Below are 23,601 nucleotides of genomic sequence, written 5' to 3'. Positions count from 1 at the left end.
GCTGTTGTGTATATATATATATATATATATATATATATATATATATATATATATATATGGGTTTAATATACATAATTATAAATATAATTATATATACATAATGGGAAACATTTATCTATGTTCCAGCAGCTGCGTACGCCAGGGAGAAGGCACAGATTCAAGATGTTACATGTACAAACCTGAGATCCTGGAGGTCCTTCTGGCCCAGGTGGACCTGGTACACATAAAGGTATTGTGGGATTTAATTCTGAAGGTGAATTTGTATAATCCAGGTCTGGTATCTAAAAAAAAAACAATCTTCAATTTTCATGAATCTGTGAAATTTAGTTCTATTTCTTTTTCCAAAAGTAAACAACACATCACACCTTCCTGATGGTTACTCCCGGGGCACTTGTATATAATGCAACAGTTTACATACTGTATATTGGGCTAATGATGACAATTAACAAGCCAAATTAATGCAAAATAATATAAATGGCTCTAGGATGTTAGTCTTCCATAGGTATACAGTTAGCCACAATGGATGAATGAAAATGGTTTGAATGTTTTTCCATAATTTTTGAAATACTGTGTTATCTGCCTTGTTTTCCCTGTAGATACTCGGCAGGATATTATTGACAAACATTAGTCTTGCAGAAATTATAAGATTGTTGTGGGTCAAAGGGATAATAGTTCTCCCTAAAGATTGTCTGCCAGGAAGATTTGTGAAGGCTTAAAAAGCTCCTCTGGGAAAAAAAGGCAATGCAAAATAGTTCTCACTGCAGACAGCTGTTTCAAGGCTGGTGCCCCTCCTCAGTCCAGAGCAGGGTGTTGGGCGGCTAGTGAGAGGCCTTTCAACGTGGGTCAAAGGGATATTAGTTCTACTTAAGGAGAGTCAGCCATAAAGATGTGTGGAGACTTAAAGGCCATTCAAGATTGTTGGGGACAGTCTAGTAATAGGAATTATGCACCTAGTACTAATTCAGTAGTCTTAATAAAAACAACCCACCATTCTTACCAATCTTTTTATTTATGCCACTTAATAATTATTCTGTATCTAGCTTCACATCATACCAAACCTGAACATGGTAACATTGCAGCTTATGATTGATGACACTGACATATGATCTGACATATAGATGATGTATGTTTTGTCATGTTAATGATTTCACAAGGCTAATATACTATGCTGTGCTGTTAAACAGAGAAGCTAAAAGTGCAACCCAATCAACCCTGAAGAGCGGTTTTATTTTTTCTGCAGCAACCTTCTGGAAGAGTAGCCTGTATAGTAATCAGTAAAGGCTGCACACACAGCTAATGAAATTCACCAGGTTCTATTAGCTAGATTGGACTGAGCTTTCGGTGGCAGGTTTCCCATGAGTAATTGTTTTCAAGGGCAGAATAGAAAACCTACCAGATAAAGAATTGTAGATTAAAGAAATAATTAATCAGAACATGGCCACTTATTTCTCCTTCACTGTAACCCTTTCCTTAGTTGTTCAATCGCTTTCGTTTTACTAAACATATTGCAAATTATTGTAAATTTACTATTAATGTTGCATTGAGTGGGATGATATAGTAACAGAGGTGTAACAACCACTGTAGCAGTCATAGCAGCCGCTATGGGGCCCACCACATTAGGAGCCCATCTTTGCAATACACCAAGCATCCTGAGTTGTCATCATACTACCAAGGGAGATGCTTACCATAGGGGACACTATGTACTGGGAGGGTAGGAAATAGGCAAGATGTCTATTTTGGGGTTACTATGTGCGAGGGATATGAGCTGAGATGCCTACCACGGGGGACACTAGGGGACATGCCTACCACGGGGGACACTAGGGGACATGCCTACAATGGCGGACCCTAGGGGAGATGTCTACCATAGGGAGGGGGGCACTATCTACGGGGGGGGGGGGGGGGATACCAGGGGAAATGTCGAACATATGCTGTTTTGGAGCCAGTTAATGAATTAGAGGCCCCTGTGTGCGCACAGTTGGTCTCTACTGATCTAAGTACTTACTGTGCTTCTGCGTTCTCTGAAGAATGGTGGTGGTGGGAAAATTGGTGGTGGTGGAGGTGTTAGGAGACAACATCCTCCACTACTTGTTCGCTTCTTCTGTTCTAAAGAAACAAAAGCTGTCAAAAGGAATTTGAAAATGTATCAATTTGCAAAAAATAAGCTTGCAAACAAGTTTATTAGTTCCTTGGTACATAGAATCTATTCTACTCCCTTCAAATTCACTTCGCATTTAAAAAAAAAAAAGCACTTACGTCCTTCCCTCTATCACTGAAGTGAGATTATTGCAGCCCTAGTTTCCAGTGTAGCAGGCTTCTGGGCTGTGATGTAAAAGACCAATCAGTGGCTAAGTCAGACACCACTGTGGCCACTGAGCTGGTCTGTGATGTCACATCACCAAATCCAGAAGCATGCTACAATAGCAACGGAAGCTGTGAACTCGGCACTGATGCTGGAGTGGGGTGTTAATTTTTTTTTTACTACCCACTTCCCTGGGCACTATATTGAAGACTATCTTTGCCCTGATAACCTCTTTGATACTTTAATGTAATGCTGTGCTTTTCTGTACAGTTTTAGGCTGGGTTCACACTACGTATATTTCAGTCAGTATTGTGGTCCTCATATTGCAACCAAAACCAGGAGTGGATTAAAAACGCAGAAAGGCTCTGTTCACACAATGTTGAAATTGAGTGGATGGCCGCCATTTAATGACAAATATTTGCTGTTATTTTAAAACAACGGCTGTTGTATTGAAATAATGGCCGTTATTTACTGTTATATGGCGGCCATCCTTTAAATTTCAACATTGTGTGAACAGAGCCTTTCTGTGTTTTTAATCCACTCCTGGTTTTGGTTGCAATATGAGGACCACAATACTGACTGAAATATACGTAGTGTGAACCCAGCCTAAAGGGGTACTCTGGCGAAAATCTTTTTCTTTCAAATTAATTGGTGTCAGAAAGTTATTTCCCATACTTATTAGCTACTATATGTCATGCAGGAAATGTTGTTTTATTTTCAGTCTGACACAGTGCTCTCTGCTGACATCTCTGGCTGAGACAGGAACTGTCCAGAGCAGGAGGGGTTTTCTATGGGGATTCATAGAAAACCGAGACAGAGTTCCTCTCTCGGCCAGAGATGTCAGCAGAGAGCACTGTGTCAGACTGAAAATAAAACATTTCCTGCAGGATATATAGGAGCTAATAAGTAAAGGAAGACTTGAGTTTTTTTTAATAGAAGAAAATTACAAATCTATATAACTTTCTGGATTTGAAAGAAAAAGATTTTTGCTGGATAACCCCTTTAACCCTTTCACGACCATGGTTCATTGATTCCTCAATGCCTAGGTCGTTTTTGGACATCAGCTCATGGGATCATAATGATCCCATGAGTACCGCATCACTTCCTGAGGGTGATTCCACTGTGGGTAGCTGCTGATACAGTGGAGGAGGAAAACTGATGGAAAGCACCAAGTAATCGGGCAACAACCCCACAAGAGTCTACTCTCCTCCCCACTGCTGTAGCTGCAGAGTAATGTCACTGTGCAGGTGAGTATAGACATCTATTTAGTTTTAGGCCATGATCACATGGTGTATTGGACCGGCCGTTACGTGACCCGGCCGATGGCAACAACAGCCGTACTTTTACGTTGTGTGAACATAGCCTTATATTACAGAGGGAACAGGTTGCCTACTGGGTGGTTACCTAAAGGAGGGTGCCAAATGTGGAATACTAACAAATTGGGGGGGGAAGGGGGGGGAAATTACCTACAGGAAGGTGAAAAATTAGGAGATTTGTTAAAGGGGTGTTCCGAGCAAAATGGACTCATGAGCTACCCACAACATAACTCACCAGTAACCATATATTGGTATAGTGGTACACAGGTTCTATAGACCATACAAAAGATGACAGTGACTTATATCTGGTGACTGGGGGTTTCTTCTCTGGTTTCTTCTCTGAGCTTTTATTCAATATTTTTACAATTTTTTTTCTTTTTCCATCTGGCCGGGGCCATGACTCTTCACTGCAGAATCTGCCAGAGTAACATTTTTGGGGCACATTTATCATTCTTTTTTTGCCAAATGTGATTTTTTTTGCACAATGTAAAAGTTTAAGCAACATTTATCAAGGCTTTGTGTTATTTTTTAGAAGTTTATGCCAGCTGCCACTTTTTTCATTTTTTTTTCTTTAAGTTCAGAGGGGGCATGGTTTTATGTTTTTATTTATTATTTATCTATTATTTATTATTAATCTACCAATTATTTTTTTTTAGTTTTTGCCCAAAAAGGTGCACAGCAGTACTCCAGTCAGACCCTTGCGTAGTTTTTTAGCCAAGCTGTGTTAGCCAAAAAGAGCGCCTAATGATAAATTTTGCACAAGCACCAGAGAATTTTGCACAGCGCATGAGAAGTGATGTTCCTTGCTCCAGCACACATAGCATTAGTCCCTCTGTGCCCCTATATAGTAGTAAGGTCACCTCAGTACCCCAAAATACAGTAGTTAGATCTCCCTCTGTACCACCATACAATGGTTAGGACTTTCTCTGCAGGTAGGTCCCAGTAGGCTGTATCACCCATGTAGCTATCCCTCCTGTAGGTACCCCTTTACTGTTAGCCTCTCGAAAAAGTACTATCCCCCATATAGGCATTACCTGAATGGGGAGCCTAACTACAATAGGGATTACCTACAGGGGGATTTTTTAGGGGGTAGGTATTCCCTCTGGTAGTGAACCCTTCCCAGGAAGGTAATCCACATGTAGGTAATGAGGTCCCTCATTAGACCTCACCAGCTGTTTCTCCACCACAGTGGTGCTGACAGGCTTTCATGTAAATCTCAGTATTGGTGGTTAGATGGTACATTCGCTTTAAGACAGTCACCTACTGTTGAGCCAGAACTGGACACTGCCGTGCTTATCTTGTAAGCAGAACCACCCCATGTACAGTCATGTAAGTTCAAATGTCTTCCAGTCATCAATAACTGAACTCAGTATTATATTTTTAAGCATTAAATCTTAGTTGCTATGCAAAGAATTTCTCAGACATAGTTTCCCTGCCTGCTTCAGCTTACAGTCACTCCTAATGTCTAGACATGGAAGAGCCATGATGTCATGTAAGAAAGTTAGTGGAAAAAAACAATGGTGTTACCTAGGGCAACAAGCCAAAGTATTCCTCACTTTTTTTTTAGCATAGCTCTTTGTTTTTAATTTAAAAAATTCCCACAGCCTGTTATTCTGTAAAATGTTTTGCTATATTCGCCAGTTTAATCCCCACCCATCTTATGGCCCTATTCCACAGAACGATTATCGTTCGTTTTCGGATGATATCGACCGCTACGGACGATAATCGTTCCGTGGAATAGAGTGCAACGATCAGCCGACATCGTTCATGTCGGCTGATCGTTGCAGTCGCTTGTTTTTCAACATGTTGAAAAACAAGCGACTGATATAGCAGCGATCTGCTGCCGTCGCTCCGTTGAATAGGAGCATCGGCAGCAGACGCTGCTATATCCTATGGGCTGCCCGGACGATCAGCGATCCTCCGAGCAGCCCCCCCGCAGCTCCCCGCCGCCCCTCCCGCACTCATCCGCTCGCTGCAGCCGCGTTGAATAGCGGCGGCAGCGAGCGGGGAACGAGGAACAAACGAGCGCTAATAGCGCTCGTTTGCTCCTCTAAAACGACCCGTGGAATAGGGCCATTACACCACCACTATTGTCCCCATATTTAGCTTGTTTACATGCCTACAGCAATGACTTGCCCATATGCCCACATCGCTGCTGCAGTCAATCATTGGCCTCAGTGTTCTTGTGGTGATTGGCTGCAGTGGTAATGTGGGCTTCCCGAGACACAAACGAAATACACCCCATTGAGGTGATTTCACATGCGTTACAGTTTTTCCGCAATAACAGCATGTCTTAAGACCATATTACACCAAACAACTATTGGCCATACCTGGCCAATTACTGCACGTTCATCGCTTGGTGTAATAGCTCAAGGTAAAAGACCGCGATCAGCCCACATGCACAGTCTGCAGCGCATCACTCCGTGTAACAGGGCTGACCTCAATGGGCAGTCCGTACAAACTAAGAATTGTCCGGGGCAGCCCCTCCCGCTGCTTCCTGCACATTGTGCATGTAATAACACAGGCAGTGAGCGGGAAGGAGAGACAAGCGAGCACTGACCTGACAGGTGGAAACTCACTTCACTTTTATATCGTGCTGTGTTATACAACCTTTACATGTGGATTCCGTTGCAGAATCACAGTGGATCTTAGCCCTAATACACAAATCCAATCCACAAAATAATAAGCATGCTGTGGTTGGTGGTTCTTGCCCATGTGGATTCACAGGGTGAAATTTGTTTTCTCCAGCCACAACATGGTGCACTACCTATAAAAGAAATCTTTTATTTTTATTTAGCATTTTACATTTTTGCCCCCCTTAAAGAGAACCAATCAGTTTTGGCTGATATGGTTCCCTGCATTGCTGGATAAAGCTGCTGTTCTGTTTGCAGAACACACTGCCCGCGGCTGAAGCAGCAGCTTTATCACAGCAGCTTTATCACAGCAAAAAAGCAGTCTTAGGGTGCCTTCACACCTACCATATTGCAGCAGAAAATCTGCTGCGGATCCGCAGCAGATTTAACTAAGTGAATGAACACAGCATTAAATACGCACTGTCAAATCCGCTGCGGATCCGCAGCAGATTTGTAAGTGCGGATTTGATGCTGTGTTCATTCATTTAGTTAAATCTGCTGCGGATCTGCTGCGGATCCGCAGCGGATTTTCTGCTGCGATACGGTAGGTGTGAAGGCACCCTTAGGCTGGGTTCACACTGCGTTTTCAGCATCCGTTTATCGGATCCGTTTTTTTTTAACAGTTTAAAAAGTAGTGTCAACAGTACTTTATTGTGCGTCAAAAAAACGCATCCGTTTGGATTAGTTTTTTTTTATAATGGAAGTCAATGGAAAAACCGATCAAAAACGGATGCACACAAATGCATCCGTTTTTTGCAAAAAACGGATCTGTTAAACAGATGCTGAAAACGCAGTGTGAACCTAGCCTAATAACCCCAGCACGTGGCAGGGAGGTAGTCATCTGGGCGGCTCCCCACCTGGGTCTAGTCACCCCTTTCTGCCTGTCAGTGTGCTTGGAGGGGGTTATTGACAAGCAGAGAGGTCCGTTACTGGCCTCTCTGGCTGTCAATCATCCCGTGGAGAGCTGTGACAGACAGAGAGCGTTGACTATTAACAGGCGGCGAGCTGCCCAGATGACTATCTCCCCGCCTCTGCTTGCCGCGCGTCCAGGTTATTAAACTGCTTTGCTGTGATAAAGCTGCTGCTGTAGCCGCGGGCAGTATGTCCCGCAAACTGAACAGCAGCTTTATCCAGCGATGCAGGGAACCATATCAGCCAAAACGGGCTGATTGGTTCCCTTTACCTCTGCTGGCACAAGCTGACAAGTGCACAGAGCTGAATATAACCCTGGAATATGGGTATACAACCACATCATCATATAGGCAATTATAGGAATTATAGGTAAGTATAGCTTTTTTTTTTTTTTTTAATTTTAGCACAATAACAAGGTCACAAAAATGCTCATACCACCTGGTGTTTCCTTTCAAAAGCTTTACCGTCCCACGGTCAGAGAAGATGCACAGCAAGCAAAGCCTCAATCTCCTCCTCTGCCAAACAGAGGAAAGACTGCAGCTTCAGATACACCTGGCTCACCACACTAGGGATCCCTTCACATTCTCAATAGTGAAGAAAGAGAAGCAAAAGACTAGTGGTGCGTTTACACAGAGAGATTTAGCTGACAGATTTTTGAAGCCAAAGCCAGGAATGGACTTGAAAAGAGGAGAAATCTCAGTCTTTTCTTTATGACCTATTCCCTGTTTATATTCTGTTTCTGGCTTTGGCTTCAAAAATCTGTTAGATAAATCTCTCTGTCTAAAGGCACCATGAAGCTAGACTAAAATGATTCCTGGAACATAAACATTTAATGAATTAATATTTTAATAATTGTAAATACAAAAAATATTCAGAATTTAGGACTGAATTTAACCCCTTCCCCCATACGAGATTTCTAGAAAATTTGTAATCCCTTACATTCAAAGAATCTTTTTTCCCATTTAATGAGCCATATGAGGGCTTATTTTTTGCGGGACAAATAGACCTTTTTAACCCCTAGACGACCAAGGACATACCGGTACGCCCTGGAATTTTGTCCCCAGACGACCCTGGGCGTACCGCTATGTCCTGGGCTATGAAGCGTGCTTCGGAGCGGACCACGCTTCATAGCAGGTGGGGTCCGTCTGCAGCGTGTCATTAACCCCTTAACCTCTTAAGGACGCATGACGTACCCGTACGTCATGCGTCCGCAAGAGGTGTTCAGAGCAGGGCCGATCGGCGACCCCGCTCTGAACCACCGCGGTCCTGGGTGCCGCATGTAGCCGTGCCCGCTAATACAGTAATCAGATGCAGCTGTCAAAGATGACAGCTGCATCCGATTACGGGACACAGCACTTCCATGGTGTCTAGTGGGGTGGATCGCGATCCACACATCTGCTCCGGCCGGGTGTCAGCTCCAAAATGGCGCTGATCCCGGCTCAGCACCCGGAAGCCTTCGGCTGCGGCAGCCGAAAGCATCCGAGTGTTGATCTCATTGATCTTTGTTGTATTACTATACAACAAAGATCTCAATGAGAGATCAGTATACCTATATTAGAAGTCTCCCAGGGGGAATAACCCTAACCCCAGGGGGGCTTCTAGTATAAGTGTAAAAAAAAAAAAAGTGTTGTTATTAGTAAAAAGTCTGAATCACCCCCCTTTTCCCATGTTTTAAATAAAAGTAAATAAATAAATAAACATGTTTGCTATCGCCACGTGCATAATTGCCCGAACTATTAATTAATCACATTCCTGATCTCGTACGGTAAATGGTGTGAGCGCAAAAAATCCCAAAGTGCAAAATTGCGCATTTTTGGTCGCATCAAATCCAGAAAAAATGTAATAAAAAGCGATCGAAAAGTCATATATGCGCAATCAAGGTACCGATAGAAAGTAAACATCATGGCGCAAAAAATGACACCTCATATAGACCAAAGGATAAAAGCTTTATAAGCCTGGGAATGGAGCGATTTTACGGAACGTATATTTGTTAACCATAGTTTGAATCTTTTACAGGCCATCAGATAAAAGAAAAGTTATACATGTTACATATCGTTGTAATCGTAACAACTTGACAAGTCAGTTTTACCCCAGGGCGAATGGCGTACAAACAAATACCCCCCCCCCCCAAAAAAAAAGAAATGCGTTTTTTTGTTCAATTTTACCACACTTTGATTTTTTTCCTGGTTTCGCAGTGTACTTTATGCAAAAATTCAGCCTGTCACTGCAAAGTACAATTAGTGATGCAAAAAATAAGGGCTCATGTGGGTTTCTAGATGGAAAAATGCAAGTGCTATGGCCTATTAAACACAAGGAGGAAAAAACTAAAACGCAAAAACGAAAAGTGGCTTAAAGTGGTCCTTAAAGCGTAACTGTCATTTCAGGGTCATTTTTCTGAAAACATTAAATATCAACAGTACAAGCGATTTTAAGAAACTCTGTAATAGGTTTTATGTACTAAAAGAGTTTCCTTCTGTACTGAAAAAGCAATCTCCCAGCCTCCCCCCTCACATCAAATGAAGCAGGATTTCTGTCTCCATTATGTGGCTATGGAGAGGGGAGGGGCTGTGAGGAGTGACTGAGCACGGAGCAGTCCTGCACAGCACAACACCCTGCAATCTTCTCTCAGTAAGTTCATAGATAAGCACTGACCTTTCTGACACCTGAATTTAGCGTTTTAGGTGCCCAGACAGTCTACAAACAGCTGACCTTCATGTCACCTCTTCCTGCTCCCTCATCTCCCTCGGCCCCTCCCCTCTTCATAGGCTTACAATGGAGAGAGCAGAGCCCGTCTTCACTGGCTTCTCTGTAATGAAGACGTGTTTGCCTGATAATGCACAGATAAGAATTCAGGGGGGGAGGCAGGGAGATTGCTTCTTGAGTACAGAAGGAGGCTTTTTTGGCTGAAGAAACCTATTACAGAGTTTCTTAAAATCGCTTATACTACTGATTTCTGCAATAAAAAAAAAAACATGACAGTTACGCTTTAAGGGGTTAAACCCCGCAAAGGGTCCCGATTATTTTAACGGACTGCCCGAGGTCTCTCACCTGCCTCCGTGCTGTCCGATCGGCTCTCTGTTGATTAATACTGCCACAGCCAGGCTTAATCAGCAAAGCGTTTCTTACACTGATCAATACTATGCCTATGGCATAGCAATGATCAGTGTGCATAATCTAACAATGGTATGTAAAAGTCCCCAAAGGGGACTAAAAATGTGTATATAAAAAAAAATGTCTTTATAAGTACCCCAGAGCCCATCCCCCAATAAAAGTTTAAATCACCCCCCTTTCCCATTATATAAATAAAACATATAAAAATAAATAAATGAACATATAATATACCGTAGCGTGCGTAATTGTCCACTCTATTAAAATATAATAAGCGTCATCACTAAGGGTGAACGGTGTAGACAATAAGAGGAAACTAGAGATCCTGGCAGAAAAAATGACACCCCATACAGCCCTGTAGGTAAAAAAATAAAACCGTTATAAGCGTCACAATAGGCCCATTTTATTAATAATTAATTGCAAAAAAAAAAAGGATTTCATAAAAAAAAAAAAATAACAAATCTGTGTAAACCTGCATATGGTTGTGTTCAGGCTGACCTATAGAATAATTCTATCATGTAGCTTTTACTATATAGTGCATTACGTAGACACAGGAACCCCCCAAAAGTTACCATATTGCATTCTTTTTTACGATTTCACCAATTTATATCTTCATAAATAATATATTTGGGGTTTCATCATACATGTTATGGTAAAATGAATGACGCCATTACAAAGTACAACTATTCCTGTAAAACAAGCCATTACATGGCCCTGTAGATAGAAAACTGAGAGTGCTAGAGCTCTTAGAAAGGGGGGAGGAAAAAACAAAACACTAAGATCAAAATTTGCACGGTCCACTAAGTCATTTTGGGCCTGGTCCTCAAAGGGTTAATGACATCCTTCATTTTATCATAAAATGTACTGTAAAGCAAAAATATCTATATTTCTGGCCAAAATAAAAAAAAACGCTGTACTGCACCTATGGAGGGAAGTTGCTGCTACATTGTTTACCGTTTACAGTTACTACAATTCTTTATATACTTTTTAGTTTGTTTTACTAACATTAAGAAATTTTAGCTTTTTAGAAAAAACTACTTTTGAATCGCCATATTCAGACTTTTATAACTGCATAATTTTTTTGTCTATAGAGAAGAATTATGGCTTATTTTTTGCACAATGATCTGTAGTTTTTAATGGTATCAGAAATGGGTAGATGGGACATTTTATTTGCTTTTTATTAAATTTTATATGATAGAAAATATCATCAAAAATATGCAATTCTGGCATTTGGTATAATTTTTCGTTTACGCTGATCACGGTGCTGAATCAATAATGGTTTGATTTTAATAACTCAGAAAATTTGCCATGTGTCTTTTCGCATGGGTTTTTATTATATTTTTATTTGAAAAATTGGAAAAGGAGTTGATAAAAACAGTCCCTGCTTCTTGTCCAGCCAGGGGTCTGCGCCGTAATGACGCTGATCTGGGCTCGGCAATCTATTTTTCTCAGCTGCAGCAGCCAAGGGCAAAAGATCACCAATCTCATTGGTAGTATTTATGTACTGAATAGATCTCAATGAGAGATCAATGTAGTTATACTAGAAGTCCCCCAGGGGGACTTCTAGATAGTGTTTAAAGAAAATGTTGTTTTTTAATCAATAAAAAAATTATTTTTTATTAATAAAAAATCCCCTCCCCTAAAATGTCTGAATCCCATTTTACAAATAAAAATTACCAAACATGTTTGGTATTGCCGCGTGCGTAATTGCCTGAACTATTAAGTTGTCTCATTCTTGGTCTCATATGGTAAACAGCGTGAGCGCAAACAAATTCCAAAGTGCAAAATTGCCCATTTTTAGTTGCATCAAATCCATAAAAATTTGGATAAAAAGTTATTGAAAAGTTGCATATATGCAAACAAGGCATAGATAGAAAGTACAGATCATGGCACAACAAATGGCACCTCACACAGCCCCATAGACCAAAGGATAAAAGCATTATAAGGATTGGAATAGCATAATTTTAAGGAACATTAATTGAAAACACAGAAAGGCTATGTTCACATAATGTTGTAATTGAGTGGATGGCCGTCATTTAATGGCAAGTATGTGCTGTTATCTTAAAACAACGGCTGTTGTATTGAAATAATGGAAGTTATTTACCGTTATATGGCGGCCATCCACTCAATTTCAACATTGTGTGAACATAGCCTTTCTGTGTTTTCAATCCACTCCTGGTTTTGGTTGCTATGAGGACCTGACATGAGGACCAAATACAGCCTCAAATATACATAGTGTGAACCCAGCCTTAGGGTATATTCACACGAACGGGCTCGCAGCGAGATTCTCGCTGCGAGCCCGGCAGGTCCTGGCAGTTCCCATACACTACATACTTGCTGCGGTCTTAACGACCGCAGCGAGTATGTAATTCTGCCGCCCTTAACCCCTTCTGCTCCCGGCCAGCTCCCCCGCTGTAAGCATACTTTACCTGTCCTTGCTGCACGGGTCCAGCGTCCTGCTCTCCCGTCCGGTCAATCAGTGGCTGCAGCTGGGCAACACACTGATTGGCCGGATGGGAGAGCAGGACGCCGGACCCGTGCAGCAAGGACAGGTAAAGTATGCTTACAGCGGGGGAGCCGGGCGGGAGCAGAAGGGGTTAAGGGCGGCAGAATTACATACTCGCTGCGGTCGTTTAGACCGCAGCAAGTATGTAGTGTATGGGAACTGCCAGGACTTGCCGGGCTCGCAGCGAGAATCTCGCTGCGAGCCCGTTCGTGTGAATATACCCTTAAAGGTAAAAATTTTTCACATAAAATAAAAGTTAACAAGTTACATATCGTTGCAATCGTACTAACTTGAGTAACATATAACAAGTCAGTATTACCCCAGGGCAAACGGCGTAAACAAAACCCCCAATTTAAAAAAATTGCGTTTTATTTTAATTTCACCAAACATATAATTTTTTTCTGGTTTCACAGCATACGTTATGCAAGAAATTAAGCCTGTCACTGCAAAGTACAATTAGTGGCACAAAAAATAAGGGCTCATCTGGGTCTCTAGGTGGAAAAACCAAAAGCGCAAAAATAAAAATTGGCCTGGTCTTCAAAGGGTTAATAGGGGAGGGGTTTTTTTGTATTTTTAAAACTTTTTACACTCCCCTAGGAAACTATCATATAAAATCATTCTGCATAGCATTGATCAGTTATACCTGCATTTTGCTGATTTGGACTATGTTCACACAGCCTATATTTTCGTAAAAGTCCAGCCGTTGTTGTAATCGGCAACAACGGCCATACTTTGTACAAAAAAACACGCTGCATGTTCTTTTATAGGATCCCGGCCGGAGCGTATGCACATAGTATACGCTCCGGCTGGGATCTCTTGCGGCGCCGCGAACTGACATGTCAGTTTTCAGTGGCTGCAATTCATTGAATAGCTGGCGTAGAAAACCATGTCAGTTCACACTATGAAGCTCCAGCCGCTTGCTTCATAGTGTGCAGTGAGGAGTTCTGATGCGGGCGCGCATGGATGTGCCCGCATCAGAACACTGCAGACGGAATCTTACTCCATGTGAACATGGCTTAAGTCTGTCTCAGCCAGACCAAGGTTCGGCAGCTGTCAGGTTACACTGTGCAATACTGATCGCAGCATGCAAAGGGTTAAATTCCCTAGATTGGACAAAAGTCAGCTTCCAGTAATTGAAGACAGGTGTCAACATGGGGGTGCGGGAACATACATAATAAACAAAGTATACTTATGGTGCGTTCACACAGACAGATTTATCGGACAGATCTTTGAAGCCAAAACCAGGAACAGACTATAAACAGGGATCAGGTCATAAAGGAAAGACTGGGATCTATCCTCTTTTCAAATCCATTCCTGGCTTTGGCTTCCAAAATCTGTCAGATAAATCTTTCTGTGTAAACGCACCCCCCGGGTCCATTTACACAGAAAGATTATCTGACAGATTATCTGCCAAAGATTTGAAGCCATAGACAGGAATGGATTTGAAAAGAGGAGAAATCTCAAGTGTTTCCTATATGACCTGATCTCTGTTTATAGTCTGTTCCTGGCTTTGCTTCAAATCTTTTGCAAATAATCTGTCAGATAATCTTTCTGTGTAAATGGACCCTAATGCTAAGTTTACACGAGGCGATTATTGGCCCGATCGTACGATTACCGATTTCGAAGTAACGATTTTTTTTAATAAGGATCAGCGTTTAGACGGTACGATATATCGTACGGAAAAATCGTTTTGCGATCGTTTTGCGATCGCGCGCCCGCAGCCCGGCCTGCACGCGGCCCGCCCCCCCGCTCAACCGCAGCCCCCTGCGCCGCCCCGATCGCCCCCCGGCCGCCGCTCCGATCGCCCCCCCGGCCGCCGCTCCGATCGCCCCCCCCCCCCCCCTGCGCTCCGATCGCCCCCCCCCCCCGCTCCGATCGCCCACCCGCTGCTCCGATCGCCCCCACCGCCGCTGCTCCGATCACCCCCACCGCCGCGGCCAAGAGCATACGTTACCTGCTCCGCGCAGCAGGTCTTCCGACATCCCCGGCTCCCCTCTTCAGCGCATTGATTGGCTGAAGAGATGAGCCGGGAATTTCAAACGGCTCCTCTTTAGCCAATCAGTGCTCCTCTTCAGCACTGATTGGCTGAGGAGGAGCCGTTTGAAATTCCCGGCTCCCCTCTTCAGCCAATCAATGCAAGGCAGCACTGATTGGCTGAAGGTGGAGCCGTTTGAAATTCCCGGCCTCCATCTTCAGCCAATCAGAGCGGCAGCGGCGGCGGGGGTGGCGATCGAGCCGGCACAGGGGGCTGCGGATGAGCGGGGGGCCGGGCTTGCGGGCGGCCGGACTATCGCGCAACGACTGTTTACACGGAACGATTGGCAAATTTTTTGCGAATTACGAACGCGATTTATGAACATGTTAAAAGAGGAGCTGTTTGAAATTCCCGGCTCCCCTCTTCAGCCAATCAATGCACTGAAGAGGGGAGCCGGGAATTACGAACACCCGCTACGCCGAGCAGGTAAGCTCGAGGCCGGGGTGGCGGGGGCGATCGGGGTGATTGGAGCGGCAGCGGCGATCGGAGCGGGAGCGGCGGGGGAGGCGATCGGAGCGGTAGGGGTGGCGATCGGGGCAGCGGGGGTGGCGATCGGGGGGCGAACGAGCCGGCGCAGGGGGCTGCGGATGAGCGGGGGGTCGGGCTGCGGGTGATCTTAAAACGATCGCAGAACGATCGGGCCAATTATCGTCCCGTGTAAACCCAGCATAACCTATCCTTGCTACTGGGTCCAGCTGACAGCTGCCGGCCTCCTGCAGCTCTTCCAGCTGCATCGTCACATACCCAGCTGATCAACTACTGCTCAGCCAATCTGTGGTGTTACAACTGGAAGAGCTGGTAAGTGAAGTACCCAGATTCCAGCTAAAAATGACAGCCGCAGTCCAGCAGCGAGGCATATGCACTGGTAAGTATACATTGTTTATTAAGCTCCAGCACGCCCTGCCAGCCTTGCTATTTATTTTCATGGGACTTTAAAGGGGTAGTTCAGCAAAACAAAAAAAAATTCTTTCAGATCAACTGTTGCCAGAAAGTGCCAGAGATTTGTAATTTACTTCTATTAAAAATCTCAAGTCTTGCGGTATTTATCAGCTGCTGTATGTCCTGCAGGAAGTGGTGTATTCTTTCCAGTCTGACACAGTGCTCTCTGACATCTCTGTCCATGTCAGGAACTGTCCAGAACAGTATCAAATCCCCAGTATCAAAGCCTCTACTACTCCTCAGACTGGAAAGAATACCCCTTCCTGCAGGACATACAACATCTGATAAGTACTGGAAGATTTGAGATTTTGGAAGATTTGAGCAGCAGGTGGCAGACCAGCAGGGGTCCGCAAGAGGCTAGGCAGTGCTGCGGGGGTATGGGCACGGGTAAATATACATTCTTTTTTATGATCCCAATAAGCCCTTTGTCTTCAGCAAATTTTTCATTTTGACTTATTCTTTAAGGTGTGTTGTTTTTTTTTTATTTATAGAGATCAGAAATTCATTTTAAAATATGTTGGAATTACAGATGAGCGAGCATGCTCGGGTTCGTCTGGACCTTAATGCTCTGTATTTTATTACTGGTGCCTATGGCTGTATCCTTGTTTAGTAGGAAGCCAGGAGTAACTGGAGCTCGGCGGTGGTCAGGGAGCTGGTGATGCGGTGCTGTGGGGGCACAGGGACAGGTAAGTATACATTCTGTATTTTGTTCCTGCAATTCTCAGTTTTTCCAAATGTTTCTCCAATGTTTTTTAAAATTCCTACAACAGCGAGTGCAGTGAACAAACAGCCTCATTCTTTAGCAGTACTGATGAACATACATTAAAAATCTTATTTTGGACATCTATAATCATTACATAGTCCACAAATGGGGTCACAAAAAGGGGGACATGCATCTTTCCTCATCTGTTTTCAATTACACTGGCAAATCAATAATCAATAATCTTTATATATCCAGCTGTCAATAATGCCATCTAACACAAGATTGATATTTGTGCATTACTTTATTTGACAACAATTCTCTGGACAGATACAGTTATAAAATGTTTAACCCCTTTTGGCATGTTTGCAACTCCTCACCTTTTGACCTTTTGAAAGCCGTAAGTTTTTATTTTTATTTTTCATATACAGAGTCACATAAGGACTTATTTTTTTTCGCATGTGTTATATTTCTGGCAATTGATTTCAATCTATCACTGAAAGGTCTGATAGATTACTGAGGGGTGCTAGTGTAGACCCCAGTGGTAATGGTGCACCCTGCGTCTGTGACAGAGTTAGAGGTAGGGGGAAGGTAAAAATGATTTCAGGCCATAAGCGTAGGATAAGAACCTCATATGTAATATTTTTTTAAATGCCAGTGGTATCACACTCCACCCCAGAGAAGCAGCAGGGAAATAGGAAGCTAAGGAGTGGTTTGGGTACTTGGACTACTTTGTTGTGTTAGTGTTCTACTGTATTTGTAGAAAATAAGGGGAATTAATCCTGTACGCTGGCTTTATGGTAATCTGGCTTTATGTTAATGTCTCATGATGTCTCAAGTGTCTTGTCATAAGGGCAGGATTGTGACACATGGTGGGTGTAACATTGCCGGTAGGCAAAGCACGATATTCACCTAAAGGCTGGGTTCACACTACTTATATTTCAGTCAGTATTGTGGTCCTCATATTGCAACCAAAACCCGGAGTGGATTGAAAACACAGAAAGGCTCTGTTCACATAATGTAATTGAGTGGATGGCCGCCATTTAAAGGCAAATATTTGCTGTTATTTTAAAACAACGGCTGTTATATTGAAATAATGGCAGTCAGTGGCGTAGCCACCGTGGTTGCGGGGGTCGCAGCCGCGACCGGGCCCGCCACAAGGGGGGCCCGCGGGGCCCCCGATCAATCACTCTTGTGACCGCAAGCATTGTTTTGCTTGCGGTCATAAGAGTCTGGCTCCGTCTTTCCCACGGCTGCTGCGCGGCTGCCAGGGGTGTCGCGTCTTACCCCCGGCAGCGCGCGCATCCCAGAACTCCCTGCGCGCCTTGGGCCCTGACTTCCGGTTTCCGGTGCGCAGGGAGTTCTGGGATGCGCGCGCTGCCGGGGATAAGACGCGACACCCCCGGCAGCCACGCAGCAGCCGGGGACAGATCGAAGGAGTGAGGATCAACGTGGGAGCGCGATGTCAGGTGAGTTAAGTTTTGTTTTTTTATCAGCCTGTACAGGTGGGGGGAAAGGAGGGGGGCATCTATGAGGGTGGGGGGAAAGGAGGGGTGCATCTATAAGGGTGGGGGGAAAGGAGGGGGGCATCTATGAGGGTGGGGGGGAAGGAGGGGGGCATCTATGAGGGTGGGGGGAAAGAGGGGGCCATCTATGAGGGTGGGGGGAAAGAGGGGGCCATCTATGAGGGTGGGAGGAAAGTGGGGGCCATCTATGAGGGTGGGGGGAAAGGAGGGGGGCATCTATGAGGGTGGAGGGGAAAGGAGGGGGGCATCTATGAGGGTGGGGGGGAAGGAGGGGGGCATCTATGAGGGTGGGGGGGAAGGAGGGGGGCATCTATGAGGGTGGGGGGGAAGAGGGGGGCATTTATGAGGGTGGGGGGAAAGAGGGGGGCCATCTATGAGGGTGGGGGGAAGGAGGGGGCCATCTATGAGGGTGGGGGGAAAGAGGAGCCATCTATGAGGGTGGGGGGAAAGAGGGGCCATCTATGAGGGTGGGGGGAAAGAGGGGCCATCTATGAGGGTGGGGGGAAAGAGGGGCCATCTATGAGGATGGGGGGAAAGAGGGGCCATCTATGAGGGTGGGGGGGGGGGGGAAAGGGGACCATCTATAAGGGAGGGGGGGAAAGGGGACCATCTATAAGGGAGGGGGGAAAGGGGACCATCTATAAGGGAGGGGGGGAAAGGGGACCATCTATAAGGGAGGGGGGGAAAGGGGACCATCTATAAGGGAGGGGGGAAAGGGGACCATCTATAAGGGAGGGGGGGAAAGGGGACCATCTATAAGGGAGGGGGGGAAGGGGACCATCTATAAGGGAGGGGGGAAGGGGACCATCTATAAGGGAGGGGGGGGGAAGGGGACCATCTATAAGGGAGGGGAGGGAAGGGGACATCTATAAGGGAGGGTGGGGGGAGAGGGGGCCATCTATAAGGGAGGGTGGGGGGAGAGGGGACCATTCATAAGGGAGGGTGAGGAGAGAGGGGGCCATCTATAAGGGAGGGGGTAGAGGGGGCCATCTATAAGGGAGGGGGTAGAGGGGGCCATCTATAAGGGAGGGGGTAGAGGGGGCCATCTATTTGGGGGGGGCAACATAGGGGGAGAGGGAATACACAGAGGGGGGCATATATTATTAGGAGGTCACATAGAGTCAGGGCTACCCACTAAATGAGGGTGTAAAGGGGACAGTACAGATGTGCAGTGTGTAGAGAGATGGAGATGGTGTCAGAGTGTGGAGCCTAATATGTCTGTCTGGCAGATTCTGTGGATTCGTGGCTCAAAGAAGTTCTCATAACGGCCTAGGACGGATGGAGAAGAAGATGAAAAGGAAAGAACTCCGATCAGAAAAGACGTCTCCTGTGAGTCACCTGATATAACTGCACTGTAATGTATATGGTGTATAGAGCCTGTGTAGAGCTGGGGCCACCTCTATATGACTGGATGAGGTGATTTAGTATACTGGATTTGGTCAGTAACAATATGGTGGTGATGGTAGTGGTTGTGGTGTGGCGGTAATGTTTCCTCCCTATATACTGGTATTACTGGTAATATTGGTCTCAGTATACAGGATTTGGTCGGTAACAGTATGGCGGTAATAGGTAATATCTGTCTTGGTGTGTGTGTGTGTGTATATATATATATATATATATATATATATATATATACATACAGTGGTACCTTGGTTTAAGAGCGTTTTGGTTTAAGAGCTCACAGTTTTTCAAAATTGTGACTTGGTTTAAGAGCATTGCTTTGGTTTAAGAACTTCCTGTATTGGGTGGGAGCGCGAGTGGAGAAGGGGCATGGCCTGCATAGCGGGGTCTACAGCACTGTACTCTAAACACCTTCCAAATCATAGCAGATCCCCTTCAGGCTGGGGCTGTCCCCTTACATCAGGGGACAGGACTGTGGGGGGGGGGGGGGTAATCTCTCCATAGCTGTAACCCCTCTCTCCCCGGACAGAGAGTGCTGCATGTATGTGCCCACATCTGCCCTGCTCATTCCTTCATGCTCCCTGCAGTCTCTTGTCAGCCCTTGTGTTTCCCATCCTCTCCATTACTGTACAGTACAGAATAATAAATATATTTGGGGTGTGGAACCAATTGTCTGCATTTACATGATTTCTTATAGGAAAATTTGCTTTGGTTTAAGAGTGGATTTGGATTACAAGCACGGTCCTGGAACGAATTATGCTCATAATCCAAGGCACCACTGTGTATATATATATATATATATATATATATATATATATATATATATACACATACACACACACACACACACACACACAACAATAGCATCACTTGGTCGTGAAAGGAGGGGGGGGGGCCCAAGTTGGCCTCTCGCACCAGGGCCCAGGAGACATTAGCTACGCCCCTGATTGCAGTTATTTACTGTTATATGGCGGCCATCCACTCAATTTCAACATTGTGTGGACAGATCCTTTCTGTGTTTTTTAATCCACTCCTGGTTTTGGTTGCAATATGAGGACCACAATACTGACTGAAATATACGTAGTGTGAACCCAGCCTTAGAGCGAGTGTACCCGTTTGATTCTTGAAAAGATTTTTTTATACTACCTTGTTGGTGTCCGTGCATAAATTGTTTTCATACTACCTTGTTGGTGGCGCAGTCAATTTTTTTAAATCGTCAGCGCTTCCCGCTGTCTGCAGCGCTTTCTGATATGCTAATCAGGCTGCTCTATGCACTGAAGGCTGGCCTGGTGCCCCTCCCCTCTTTGGCACGCCTCCATCAGAATCAAGTCTGGCCGTGTCACAGTGGGGAGGGGGTCTCAAGTCTCCAGTGCATACAGCAGCCTGATTAACATATCAGAAAGCAGCGCAGACTGCAGACTGTCTGAAAAATGGACCACGCCACCGGGATGTACACGCCAATGCTGACCAGGTAATTAAAAAAAAATAAAAAATAACGTTCAAGAATCAAACTGGTAAATTCACTTTAAAACAGCTTCACTTGAGATAGCTACAAGTATTAAAAAGTGTTAGAATGGAGGCTTTTTAAAAAAGTATAATAAAAAGTGGACGTTTTATATGGAGGGCAGGCTTAAAGGGAGTCTGTCAGCTGCAATTCATGTTCCAATTGGCTGACACTGTTAGACTGGCTGACACAGTTGTTAGATCAGAAAGACGCATGTTACTTTTAATGTATGTGTCTGTGATTTCAGGATAAATAAAAGTGCTTTTATTATATAGTATAAAGAGTCAATGAGGCTTTCCCCAGCTCCTGAAGTACACTAAGCTGTAACACCTCCTTATTCTCCCTCCCATACCTGATCCTGCTCGGGACCCAGCCTCCAGGTGTCAATCAAGCAATTTTTACCATATACAGTCGTAACTTGGTTTAAGAGCGTTTTGGTTTAAAAGCTCACAGTTTTTCAAAATTGTGACTTGGTTTAAGAGCATTGCTTTGGTTTAGGAGCTCCCTGTACTGGGTGGGAGTGCGAGTGGAGGAAGGGCATGGTCTGCATAGCGGGGTCTACAGCCCTATACTGACATATTCTGCTGTTTCTCATATGTTTTACATGTTAATCAGAATAATAAATCATTATTTTTGTGGTGTGGAACCAATTGTCTGCATATGAGTGATTTCTTATGGGAAAATTTGCTTTGGTTTAAGAGTGGATTTGGATTACAAGCACAGTCCCGGAACGAATTGTGCTTGTAATCCAAGGAACCACTGTATATTTGTTTGTACTTGTTTGTTTCATGTGTCTTAGGCTAATTCTATAATTAAACACACAAGCCCTGTGGTATACATGGTTTTATAATATTTCATAAGTTGTTATTAAATGTTAACAAGGTCACAAGACGGCAGAACAAGTCTTCACCCTTAGCAGTTGTCTTTCTTTGGTCCAAATAATGGCTTCCAGTAGTCAAATACCCCCTGGGATTACTATAGGGCCAAACCGTGTAACACTTAAAATATATAAAAGATTAAGGATTGCAGGACTAAGAGCTCACCACAGATCTAAGAGACCATATAGTGAGGGGAACAGATGATAGCGCAAACAAATAATGGGGATGATTGACTTGAAGCAGATGTATGATGAACAGAACTAAATTAAAAAAAAAACCTGAGCCTCTCTAGCTTCCAAAATTGAGCCTAGAAATCTTTTCCTACATGTCTCCCCGAATTCTGACCCTAATACTGGTATCACTGTTCCTGAAAACATTTCTAATGAAAAACCTTAATCTTCCAAAATATCCCCAACACAACAGGAGGACTCAAAAATTAACCAAGAACCAACTGGACTGAAAAGAAACAAAACTAAAGGCTCTATTACACAAAACAATTATCAGCCTAACTTGGCTGATAACTGGCCGTTTAGGCCGATAATCATTTGGCGTAAAAGTGCGAATTAAAAGGCAATGATCATCTGACATGCACAATGATGGCTGATTGTGGTCTTTCAACATGTTTAAAGATCCCGATCATGTGAGTGATGGTCTGCTGCTCTTCGCCCCGTGCAACAGAAGCGGTGGAAGCACACCGCCGCAGACCTCACTAGGCAGCCAGATCTAAGGATTATTTGAGCAGCACCTCCCACTTGCTGTCTATGTGTGTAATAGCACTGGCAGCGAGCGGGGAATGAGGGAGACGCAAGTGGTGACCTGATAGTCCGGCGCTTGTTTCCTTCGATAATACAGCTTTAGGTAGAACAAGGTACTAGAATACTGAGTATCAGAAACTGTAAAGCATAGCACCTATACCAAACTAACAGGGGACCACCAAATAGCGGAATAATGTAGGTGGCTCAGTCAGTCATGTCTAACAATGCTAAGTAAAAGGTCATGGACCTTGGGAAGGGTAATAACTTACAAAATGGGAAAGCACTGGATTATTATTACTATTATTTATTTATAGAGCCCCCCTGATTTCAGAGCGCTATACAAGTTATACAAAGATCATCCGGGGAGCCTCCCGCAGCTCCCTGTTCTCACCCTCGCTGCTGGTGCATGTAATAGCGCCGGCAGCGAGCGGGGAACAGCGTGCTGACCTCAGAGGTCGGCGCTCGCTTGCTCCTGAAGATCGCCCGTGTAATAGGGACTTTAATATTAAGCCTAGTGGCTAGAATGAAAACTGCAAGATTTCAGGATTATTTTATATTATAAATAGTAAAATGGAAAATTAGACAAAAATCACAAAAACGGGAACATAAAACATGAATTATACAAAAGATTGTTTTTTTTAAGATTTATATATATTGCCTTAAATGACGATATATATTCCCTTACGTTAAAAAAAAAAAAGTATATTAAGTTAAATAAAAATTTCTTAGGCATTTAAAGAATTGCGAGTGTTTAGAATTTCAGGTTGTCAGCACCTTAAAAGGGACAAATCTAACCTGCTGATAGCTCCCTACTGCGTAGTTTCAGCACAGTTTATAATGTAATCCTGGGTCCGGTAAGGCCATTTGGAGCACTGGGGGTGGGGCTAACACCTCCGAGCGACTATCCACCCCTAGCAGGCTGGATCGGTGCCCTGGGGGTGGTAACCCCATTCCCAGTGCTCCAAAAACCCTTAACGGATACAAGATTATACTAAAAACAGCACAGGAACAGCGTCAAGTATGAAGGTAAGAGACAGTACTTCATCCTCAGCGCCCTGTGTGCAATAGGGAGCTATGAGCAGGTACGAT

At 44.2% G+C, this 23,601-nt stretch overlaps 1 protein-coding gene across 3 annotated transcripts in view; it reads right to left on the bottom strand.

The window, feature by feature from the left end:
• COLQ (collagen like tail subunit of asymmetric acetylcholinesterase) overlaps window positions 1–23,601 on the bottom strand; it is an 88,247-nt gene that overhangs the window by 44,911 nt on the left and 19,735 nt on the right. The window contains exons 2-3 of one of the 3 annotated variants that reach the window (XM_069960433.1): window positions 2,003–2,118; window positions 180–281 (exon numbers count right to left, since the gene is read on the bottom strand). In XM_069960433.1, coding sequence (XP_069816534.1) covers window positions 180–281; window positions 2,003–2,118 — 218 coding nt within the window. The remainder of the gene's footprint in view (window positions 1–179; window positions 282–2,002; window positions 2,119–23,601) is intronic. The other 2 variants (XM_069960434.1, XM_069960435.1) reach the window with 2 other exon arrangements.

Source organism: Dendropsophus ebraccatus, chromosome 2 (genome assembly GCF_027789765.1).
Source record: "Dendropsophus ebraccatus isolate aDenEbr1 chromosome 2, aDenEbr1.pat, whole genome shotgun sequence".
NCBI classification, from domain to species: Eukaryota; Metazoa; Chordata; class Amphibia; order Anura; family Hylidae; genus Dendropsophus; species Dendropsophus ebraccatus.
The sequence above is the reverse complement of the archived record's forward strand: the minus strand, read 5'-3'. Positions and strand labels throughout refer to the sequence as shown.